Raw genomic sequence first — 12150 nt, 5'->3', positions numbered from 1 at the left:
GTGCACCTGAGACAGTCTGTTTGTCTACGCTTCTGACCACAAAGTCACAGATGTTTGATAATCACACACAAATTCTAAATATGCACTATGCTGCTTGTGCAGATAAAAACACAGTCAAACAGGGTCTTTAGAACACTGGAAGCCCACGGGTCAAATCTGGCTGCTGAGTCGACCACGCAATCGATAACCAGCCATCTGATTTAACTACACGCTCTAAAGGAAGTCAAAACAGCTAAAGCTGCTGTGCTGCTACTTAAGGCATTCAATCATAGCAGAGACATTGTTCTGTGTTATTGTCCATTTTTCTAAACAACAGGGATTGCCTGCAGTAAGCATGCTTTTGGGCTCACTGATGATCAAAGAAAATGTGTTTTCAAAAAATTATTTTGGTGCTATGAGCCATTGCGCCTGCAGGATTCATCTGAGGATACAAACAGAAATCTGCCTAATACAACCTTATACCTAGGGGGGTCTGGGGGCATATTCCCCCAGGAGAATTTTTTTTTTAATTCTGGTGACTTTGAGAGAAGCATTTTTTTTTTATTTTCTCGAGTATGAGCAGCGTTTATGTAACTATTGGCTGAAGCATTTCTTCCAGTAACCGTTCGGAACAAAACGCACGACAACAAATAGAGCAGAACGCAGGTGTCTCGAGATGCATTTTTATCAGTTAAAGAGGTTCTTTTTAAATTGACACAGCATCTAAAAATGCAGCGCTCCCACGAGAGAAGCTAAAAACACAGTGAAACGTGATGCAGTTGTCAAAACATCCATCAAATCTTTTTTACATGGAAAACGATTGAAAACAGTGCGTTTGGTTTGGTTTGAACAGCCCCTTGTTCAAATCACACAGCACTAGCTGAAGTTGATCAAACATCTCTCTCAAAGTTGATTGTAGGTAAATACCCACTGTATCCAGCGCTGTTTGTTCTCTGTGTTCGTAAATATTCAGATACTTTTTTACTGTGTGAGAAACCGCTCCAAATGATTCAGAGAGTGCTCCGTACGAATTGTGCTGAATCACGAATCGATTCAGACAGTTTTGCAAGCCTGTTTGGCCTATTCACTGAAACGAACTGACTCAAATGAATTATTCGTTCACAAATTGGGCATCGCTAGTTCTTTTAAACAGCCAACAGAAATACGAGACACACTTCATGATCGATGAAATATTCTGAGAGTAAATGTTTCTCAGGTCATTCGGAGCACTTATTGTATGTACAGTGTGTACAGCCGTACAGCTGCAGGCGCAAAACTTTCAATTGTTCTTTTATTCCAGTATCATGCATGGCGTCAAGGATGCCACTCTTTTAATTGCAAATTATTATTATTATTATTATTTGCAAACACCACCATATAAAACGCAAATATTTCATTAAACTATAGTAGATGTTTCACCAGTGATTGAATTTTTGAGGACCCTTAAAAGCTTGAAATGGACTTTTATTTTTCCCCATTTGCTGCCTTTGACGTTGCAACTTCTGCTCCGGCAGGATAGCCAATCTGCACTATAAGGGCTCAATTTTTCAACAGCTCCAGAGTTATTAGTCACATGTCATTTACCACATGTCCATTAATACCAAACTTCTATTAGGGCAGCACAACTAAATGAAAATATAATTGTGATTAGAATTATGGCAACCACAGTAATTAATCATGTAAAGTGTCAATTACAGCATTCCATTTAGGTTGCGTAAACATGTTCTACCACATTTTTGCAACAGTTGAGCACTGTTACAAACACAGACATGAATGAAATGGTGTGTCTGAGTTGATTAGACAGAAATAACAACTGGTCCACAAATTATGTCTCACAATAACACAGATCTCAGTTTGCTTTGGATGTTTAGCCTAAATATAGAATATGGCATGGACAATAATCATCAATTAGCATTTTTGTCCAAATCATGCAGCTGTAACCTCTTTTATATACTTGAAACAGAAACACATGGTAATGCCGGTTAAGAATCAAAATACGCACTGGGAGTTCTGATGGTTCTGGCAGGAAGTCAGCGTCCTCTCCGAAGATAAAGTCAGGGGGCAGCTCTGGGTCTCTGGCATTAAAGATGATGTCCCCTGTCAGAATAAAGACTTGTGTTAATCACACCGACAATTACTTGATACACAATCTGAACTTATACACTTATGAGACTTACAACCAGTTATGTTCAACACACCAACAATTATAACTGTAGAATATTATCTACACAAGCCACTGAAATATATATATTTTTTCACTCTTGATGCCCCCATGTGTAAAAAAATATCTGACTATGTATAGGTGATTACATTGTCAGAAATCTGCACATTGGATGTTTATATGATATTCACATACGGTTCTTACAATTCTGAGTGCACTCTTTATTTTAAAGATAAAGGTTGAACGTGTGTTGTTCACCAATGGATGGTCTTGTTATAACAATCAATGTCAGCATCAAAGAGATGTCCTAATGGCTCCCTAAGGCCAATGTCACATTAACAGATATTGGCAAGCCATTAAACAAGCAGTATTTTCAATTATAATTATAATGTTCTGAAATAAACATTGTTGGGCAGGTGATCCCTTTATGCTGGGCATTATATGTGCTACAGAGAAGCTATTTACATCATGTTTTGATTAGAGGTCGACCGATAACTAAGGTGATGGAATAAGCCGAAACTGATTAATCAGCAGATAGCTTTTTAAAACCAATCTTTATAATAATAAGAAATATCTTATTCATTCCTTATTATGAATGGCACAGACACTGAGGATGCAAAATGAATAAAATCACCCCCAAAATTTTTTTATTTATTTATCACACATTATATGTTTGTACATATACAGTGAAATTCTTTTTTTTTTTTTTCTCACATATCCCAGCTAAGCTGGGGTCAGAGTTTGTCAGAGTGCAACCAAAATCCCAATAATAACCAGAGGAATGAAGATTTGGTGCATAAAGTGGGACTTTTGACTTTAAACAAGCCCGAAATACACCAGGGATTCTTATCTTGAAATTGCAGACATTTGGCTCTGTTACAATGATCTATATGTGAGTATTTACCAAATGAAGCTTTTTTTATAGCCTATAGATTCACTAGATGAAGAGTTTTGTATGCATATATTTCACCAGATGAAGTTTATTGATAAGGAATTAAAAAATAAATAAAATAAAATAAAATTAGGGGAAAAAATGAAAATAAAATATTGGAAATTATATGCATATATTTTGTTTTCCCATAATTGATAGCTCCAAAAAGCAACTATCTGTACCGATTAATTGGTAAAACCGATATATCAGTCTACCTCTAGCTTAGATATTATACAATACAGACATTCTGTGTTTCTTTCTTTTGTGCTCTTCTGTCTTTTCCATGAATAAGAAACAGAGTAAAACATACACTAGGCAACTATTTTCCACATGGAGCACAGGGAAAACAGCCTATAGGTGATGTCTGTATTAAATCTGTCACATCCGATGGCATCTTGGAAAAGTCGTTGCAAATATCTGAAAAGCCTCTCGGCTCACCTCAGCCCTCTGAGATGGCAGTGGACTTGGCATGGGAGTGTAAATGTTGGGCAAATATGCAGCACTTCCCAAATTTACATGCTGAGGCACTTAGTCCAAGTGGGTACTACTCGAGAAACATTGTACCAGCTGAGGCAAACCATTGAGAAGAGAATTTAAGCCAGAGGACATTGCTTTGTGAGAGGAGTGCCATGCCTTTGCATGCAAACAGCAGACAGTCAGCACTTCTGCCAGAGCGCTCGCATCACAAGTAAACAATCTGCACTATTTCTGGAGGAACGACAAAAGAAAGAAGCACCTGGCAAGCAGATCAAGCAACAGCTATGAGATGCACAATGCACAGCCAGTGCAACCTCCACACTTTCCAATGCAGCAGTCATAGTGCTTTAGACAAGTGGTTCTCAACTGATGCATTGTTATAATGTCTGACATTTACAATTGATTTGCATCTTGTTTTTGTTGCATACTAAATTGTTTTCTGTGCTTTGCACCAAAAGGGTGGCATACTAAACTTATTATCACATACATTTGTCATCTCTGCATTCCCAATGCAAGACTGGAAATATCATAATAGAATAATAAACATTTCAATAGCATTCATACCTGGCAGTGTAGACTCCTTGATCACACTGTGCCACATTCATGCTCCTGTTCTATTCATAGGTGAAACTTACTTGCTACTATGCTTTTATTTAACCAGCTATAGCTGCATTTACACTGTAAAGATGGTGTTGTGTTATGTGTTGATTCTTATACACATCTAACAGAAAACAATGCTGACACAAAGCAGCTCTGATGCCTTACCTAAAACACTATTCTTTTGCTGCCTTGTTGCAAGTACTGGCATTTCCATTTGGAAATATTTTTTTAATTGTAAGCTATAGGACTGGATCTCAAATATCTTTCTGAGAATGTATTAACATAATACTCCATTATTGATGATTAAATCTATTTTAATGATGACTTAAGCTATACTGAATCCAAGTAAATAAATGCAAGAAATTATAATTCCACTGATGTTGAGACATGAATCCTGACACCACAGCAATCGAATTGTGACATTTATAAAAGTGATGCATCAAAAAGCAATTCATGGCAGATTCACAGATGATTTGAATAGATCTGAAATGCTCTGCCAAGTCATTGGCAAAACAAAGACGGCAAACATGAGTCACTTATCAGCTGTAAAGCACTGGCTGCTGCAAAATTTAAACCCAGGAAGCAATTCCATCACTGAATTCTGGGCATGTGATGTATAAAACTCCTTAGAAATCATCTTAAGAATGGTTCTAAACTTTGACTTAAGTGTCAAATAATTCTTAGCAATAAGTAGAACTTGTGTAAAATTAGGAGCTTTTTACACAGAAGATTTTAAACAAAAAAGTAACTTTTAGCAGTCTAAGGCTGATTCCTAAATACTGACTGTGGAGATACTTAAGGATCATGAAGTAAGGACTACAATGATGTCTAATCTGAATTGCCTCCCTCAACCACTGAATCAACCAAATAGTGGGCTTACAGGGGGTAATATGTCAGAGTGGCATGACACCATTTATTCATGATTTAAAATCAACACATAAAATAGTGCTGTTCCAATAAAATCAGTATATCACATTACTTTTTCTCACAATATTGTATCGATACTTTAGCATCCTGTATCAATATTTTTATTTTATTGTGTATTTGTGTAAATTGCATATTGATTTTCACATTATCACAACAAACAAGCAAACAAACTGCCTGTCCTCACTGTAAAGCAGCAGGACAATTTACTAACTAAATTAAATTTGACTAAATTAGATGATAATAAAACAAACTAATTGTTAAAACACAGTATAGTTACGGTTCTTAACATAGTACTTACATTATGTTTTAAAGCATTTCAAAGTGCTTGTCAGATTGACAATATAGCATGGTCTCTCATGGAAGAAAATCAATCAGACAATTTTCTGAACAATAATAATTGGTAGTGTCAAAATAATTTTTAATTTATGCAAACAATTTTGTAAAAAATAAATAAAATCTTCCTTAAAAAGTGGAGCAATCGTCATTACTTAATGCGAGAAAATGACTGTAATTTAAATTGTGATTACTATGATTTATTGTGAGATGCACTACATGGCCTCAGTTTGTGGACACCCCTTTCTAATTAACAAGTTAGGCTACTCCATTAATTCCAGTGAAGACGAATTATACTGCTGCTCCATACAATGGCATTCAAGGGAATTGTGTGCTTCCAACTTTGTGGTAACAATTTGGGAAGACCTCTTTTCCATTCCAGCATGACAATGCCCCTGATTATGTAAAGAAATTACTTATGCATCTAGTTTGGAAGAACTTAAATGGCCTGAACAATGCACAGACAGACAAAGTCCCACTGAACATCAACTGCGACCCAGGCTCCATCGCCCAACATCAGTCCCTGACTGGTTGCAAAAAAAAAAAAAAAAAAAAAAAAAAAAAAAAACACATTTGTGCTATGGATGATGCTTTGAAACTGTGTACTGTGAAAATCACTGTTAATAAAATGACTACAAACATGCATGATACCTGAGAGTGCTTGATGAGAAGATGTCTGCTTTTCAGTATGGAAATAATATACTATTTTCGCCTGGCAGTCCATAAAATGTGCAAAAAAATTCATAGACATACATTGAAGGAGGGACCCAAAACATATTTAGGGATACTGTAACATAGAGACCTGGAGGTGGGCTCTTTTGTCCTGGGTCAGTAAGCAACCACCTAACAATCAACAAGATCACCTTAGCAACCACATAATAATGCACTAACAATCAATCAGAGCACATTAGCAACCACACAGAAACAACCTGGCAACCACTCACAACACCCTAGCATCACAGTGGGAAACATCACTTAGTTTCTTCAAAAATGTAACTATTCCGTAGGGCAGGCTATTCATCAATTCACCTTTGAACTCTGACTTGGCATGAAGGCCACTAACAGAAAAAATGCAACACAGTTAAGCTTTGATAACACCCAACTAAAACCACTGCTTCAGACAAGTAACAATGCACACATAATGACCAATAACCAAGTCATAGTCTTCCTTATAATCCTTCAGACTATAGACGTACTATAGCACAATATTACAAATAAGTCAATAGGAACAAATCTTGAAAAGGAGGAAAGCTTCATGAGTAATTTCGATTTTTCACTACCAGACTCAATGACCAACTCTAGCTCGGAGAAATTGCTTGTATGTGGCCTCCATTAAAAACTGCTTGAGTTTTTGAGTATCTCATGACTCAACAGGAACTCCCAATTAAGATTATTGCTGAGTTATAATTACCATCCAACCTCATTAAACTTCACTGAGCTGTGGTACTTGAAAGCATTTCAGACAAAACCTCTAAAAGCTCTTCTCAGAAGCTCATTCCCAAGGCAAACGCATTGTGCTGCTCAGTACATTTGCACTGTATGATAGATTCTCTCATAATTTACTTACCCTCATGCCATCCCAGATGTGTATGACTTTCTTTCTTCTTCTGCAGAACACAAATGAAGATTTTTAGAAGAATACCTCTGCTCTGTTTGTCCATATAATGTAAGTGAATGGGTGCCAAAATTTAGAAGCTCCAAAATCCACATAAGGTCAACATAAAAGTACTCCAGATGACTCTGGTGGTTAAATCCTTATCTTCTGAAGCGATATGATAGGTGTGAGTGAGAAACAGATCAATATTTAGGTCCTTCTCCCTTCACTTTCACCTTCTTCTGTTTTTGGTGATTCACATTATTCATGCATATCACCCCATACTAGGCAGGGTGGAGAATTTATGATTAAAAAATGAATTCAATATTTGTCTGTTTCTCACTGACTCCTGTCAAATTGCTTTAGAAGTTATGGATTTAACCACTGTCGTCTGGAGTACTTTTATGCTTCTTTTATGTGGATTTTGGAGCTTCAAATTTTGGCACCAATTCACTTGAGGACCTACAGAGCTGAAATATTCTTCCAAAATTCTTCATTTGTGTTTTGCAGAAGTAAGAAAGTCATACACAGCTGAGATGCCAGAAGGGTGATAATCATGAGAGAATTTTCATTTTTTAATGATAAGACATAAACATTTAATGCATTGTGCTGAGCAGAAAAGACCACAGGTGCTCTTTAGTACTACCTACAGACTTCTGTGAGAACACAGTCAGAATGCAGAAAAAAGAATCAGCCTTTACTGAATATTCTTCGATCATTAAATTTCGTAATCAATGCATTGCATTTTCATTTAAAATGTATGCATTTTTACAACTCTAAACATTAACTTGATTAATGCTTCACATCACAGTGCTGAACTGCACTTAATAACACATTAACGTTTTTATTCATAGTTTTGTTCTATTCTTGAAAAGTTACATTCAGTACTTTTTGAAGTCTAAGCCCATACTCGTGAGATAGAGTCCAACAGTTTCCAATCCTGTTCCCCCTCTGCAAACCATGATTTCTTATCATTGCTCTACTATCCCTGTCAAGTCAAAATCTACCAACACCAAAGCAAGAATAAAATAACCATGTTTAGTATAACTCAGTGGATCTTTCAATAACAAATATGCTCTGCTCATTAAAAACAAAATATCACCAGTGTTTGCCACCTTAGCTTTAATAAACTTTTAATATCAATCTCAACTTAGCACTCCCATGACTAAGCCAAGAGCTGAAGTTGATGTGAACATATCAGAAATTACAAACACACGCAGCCTCTCTGAATAGATTGCCAAAGCCAAACAACAGTCATCATGGTGCTTTGCATTCTATTTCATCATAGACAGCTTCAGATTATGATAAATAAAATAAACCATGTTGAGGTGTAGGGATTGTAAGTATGGTATGACTGTTATGACATTTCCAAGTTCTTTCTACAGTTGTAGATGGGAGTCAAACAAAATCCATACAGAAGCACAATTTAATATACAATAACATTTTAACATGCTATAAATAAATGATGCATTGCTACTTCACATTAACAATGAGAACACGAGTATTAATTTAGCTCTCCTTCTACATATCAGACTAGAACTTTGTGAACTACCCAGATGTACTAGGTATCATTACTAAACCTCAGAAGCCCCATCAGAGTAGCTTTATTTATGATCTGTTCATACTCTGCTAGAAGAGAGCTACTTACATTTAAGAGTCTCTCCAGCATATGGAATATGGAGTTTAAATCTGTCACAGCAAGGACCAGGCATCAATGATGTGCAGCTTAAAAGAGATGAGAAACAAAGGAACAAATGTTTAATCACACTACAGTATGACATCGGGGAATGTTAAAAAGGCCTTATACAGCAGTAGAGATGTCTCTATGCAGCTTTTTCAGAATCACTATCACTTGGGATATATATATATATATATATATATATATATATATATATATATATATATATATATATATATATATATATATATATACACAGTTATGCTCAAAAGTTTGCTTACCATGGCAGAAATTGTGAAATTTTGGCATTGATTTTGAAAATATGACTGATCATGCAAAAAAAACAAAAAACTGTCTTGTATTTAAGTATAGTGATCATATGAAGCCATTTATTATCACATAGTTGTTTGGCTCCTTTTTAAATTTTAAAATGATAACAGAAATCACCCAAATGGCCCTGATCAAAAGTTTACATACCCATGAATGTTTGGCCTTGTTACAGACACACAAGGTGACATACAGGTTTAATGGCAATTAAAGGTTAATTTCCCAAACCTGTGGCTTTTTAAATTGCAATTAGTGTCTGTGTATAAATAGTCAATGAGTTTGTTAGCTTTCACGTGGATGCACTGAGCAGGCTAGATACTGAGCCATGGGGAGCAGAAAAGAACTGTCAAAAGACCTGCGTAACAAGGTAATGGAACTTTATAAAGATGGAAAAGGATATAAAAAGATATCCAAAGCCTTGAAAATGCCAGTCAGTACTGTTCAATCACTTCTTAAGAAGTGGAAAATTCGGGGATCTCTTGATACCAAGCCAAGGTCAGGTAGACCAAGAAAGATTTCAGCCACAACTGCCAGAAGAATTGTTCAGGATACAAAGAAAAACCCACAGGTAACCTCAGGAGAAATACAGGCTGCTCTGGAAAAAGATGGTGCGGTTGTTTCAAGGAGCACAATACAACGATACTTGAACAAAAATGAGCTGCATGATCGAGTTGCCAATGCCATAAAAAAGCCCGGTTGCAATATGCCCGACAACACCTTGACACGCCTCACAGCTTCTGGCACACTGTAATTTGGAGTGAAAAGATCAAAATAGAGCTTTATGGTCACAACCATAAGCGCTATGTTTGGAGAGGGGTCAACAAGGCCTATGGTGAAAAGAATACCATCCCCACTGTGAAGCATGGTGGTGGCTCACTGATGTTTTGGGGGGGTGTGAGCTCTACAGGCACGGGGAATCTTGTGAAAATTGATGGCAAGATGAATGCAGCATGTTATCAGAAAATACTGGCAGACAATTTGCATTCTTCTGCACGGAAGGTGCGCATGGGACGCTCTTGGACTTTCCAGCATGACAATGACCCTCAGCACAAGGCCAAGTTGACCCTCCAGTGGTTACAGCAGAAAAAGGTGAAGGTTCTGGAGTGGCCAATCACAGTCTCCTGACCTTAATATCAGCGAGCCACTCTGGGGAGATCTCAGACGTGCGGTTCATGCAAGACGACCAAAGACTTTGCATGACCTGGAGGCATTTTGCCAAGACGAATGGGCAGCTATAACACCTGCAAGAATTTGGGGCCTCATAGACAACTATTACAAAAGACTGCACGCTGTCATTGATGCTAAAAGTTGGCAATACACAGTATTAAGAACTAAGGGTATGCAGACTTTTTTTCATTTTTTTCATTGTTGCCATGTTTTGTTTTATGATTGTGCCACTCTGTTATAACCTACAGTTGAATATGAATCCCATAAGAAATAAAAGAAATGTGTTTTGCCTGCTCACTCATGTTTTCTTTAAAAATGGTGCATATATTACCAATTCTCCAAGGGTATGCAAACTTTTGAGCACATCTGTGTATATATACACACACACACACACACTACCAGTCAAAAGTTTTGAAACACTTACTCATTCTTTATTATATTTTTTTTCTTCACATTTTAGAATAATAGTAAAGTCATCAAAACTGTGGAATAACATCAGTGGAACTATGGGAATTATGTTGTGACTAAACAAAATCCAAAATAAATCAAAACTGTTATATTTTAGCATCTTCAAAGTCACACTTTGCCTAGAATTTGCAGACATGTACTCTTGACATTTTCTCAACCAACTTCTTGAGGTATCACCCTGGGATGCTTTTTAAACAGTATTGAAGGAGTTTCCATCTATGTTGGGCACTTATTGGCTGCTTTTCTTTATTATTTGGTCCATGTCATCAATTTCAAAAACTTTTTTTTATTTTTATTAAATTTTATTTTTATAATGAAATAAATGAATATGGTGGCACAATTATATTTTTGTCTACAAAACTAATTTCAAACATTTAAGCATACGCCTTCAGATCAAAAGATTTTTAAGATCATGAGAAACATTTCAGTGAAGTGTTTCAAAACATTTGACCGGTAGTGTGTGTGTGTGTGTGTGTGTGTGTGTGTATATATATATACAGGTGCATCTCAATAAATTAGAATGTCGTGGAAAAGTTCATTTATTTCAGTAATTCAACTCAAAATGTGAAACTCGTGTATTAAATAAATTCAATGCACACAGACTGAAGTAGTTTAAGTCTTTGGTTCTTTTAATTGTGATGATTTTGGCTCACATTTAACAAAAACCCACCAATTCACTATCTCAAAAAATTAGAATACATCATAAGACCAATAAAAAAAAACATTTTTAGTGAATTGTTGGCCTTCTGGAAAGTATGTTCATTTACTGTATATGTACTCAATACTTGGTAGGGGCTCCTTTTGCTTTAATTACTGCCTCAATTCGGCGTGGCATGGAGGTGATCAGTTTGTGGCACTGCTGAGGTGGTATGGAAGCCCAGGTTTCTTTGACAGTGGCCTTCAGCTCATCTGCATTTTTTGGTCTCTTGTTTCTCATTTTCCTCTTGACAATACCCCATAGATTCTCTATGGGGTTCAAGTCTGGTGAGTTTGCTGGCCAGTCAAGCACACCAACACCATGGTCATTTAACCAACTTTTGGTGCTTTTGGCAGTGTGGGCAGGTGCCAAATCCTGCTGGAAAATGAAATCAGCATCTTTAAAAAGCTGGTCAGCAGAAGGAAGCATGACGTGCTCCAAAATTTCTTGGTAAACGGGTGCAGTGACTTTGGTTTTCAAAAAACACAATGGACCAACACCAGCAGATGACATTGCACCCCAAATCATCACAGACTGTGGAAATGTAACACTGGACTTCAAGCAACTTGGGCTATGAGCTTCTCCACCCTTCCTCCAGACTCTAGGACCTTGGTTTCCAAATGAAATACAAAACTTGCTCTCATCTGAAAAGAGGACTTTGGACCACTGGGCAACAGTCCAGTTCTTCTTCTCCTTAGCCCAGGTAAGACGCCTCTGACGTTGTCTGTGGTTCAGAAGTGGCTTAACAAGAGGAATACGACAACTGTAGCCAAATTCCTTGACACGTCTGTGTGTGGTGGCTCTTGATGCC

At 36.8% G+C, this 12150-nt stretch overlaps 1 protein-coding gene across 1 annotated transcript in view; it reads right to left on the bottom strand.

Annotated features, from left to right (window-relative positions):
- LOC127410973 (BRISC and BRCA1-A complex member 2) overlaps positions 1–12150 on the bottom strand; it is a 163114-nt gene that overhangs the window by 147117 nt on the left and 3847 nt on the right. Inside the window, exons 3-4 of the mRNA XM_051646274.1 lie at positions 8651–8727; positions 1982–2076 (exon numbers count right to left, since the gene is read on the bottom strand). Coding sequence (XP_051502234.1) covers positions 1982–2076; positions 8651–8727 — 172 coding nt within the window. The remainder of the gene's footprint in view (positions 1–1981; positions 2077–8650; positions 8728–12150) is intronic.

Source organism: Myxocyprinus asiaticus, chromosome 20 (genome assembly GCF_019703515.2).
Source record: "Myxocyprinus asiaticus isolate MX2 ecotype Aquarium Trade chromosome 20, UBuf_Myxa_2, whole genome shotgun sequence".
Lineage (NCBI taxonomy): Eukaryota > Metazoa > Chordata > Actinopteri > Cypriniformes > Catostomidae > Myxocyprinus > Myxocyprinus asiaticus.
The sequence above is the reverse complement of the archived record's forward strand: the minus strand, read 5'-3'. Positions and strand labels throughout refer to the sequence as shown.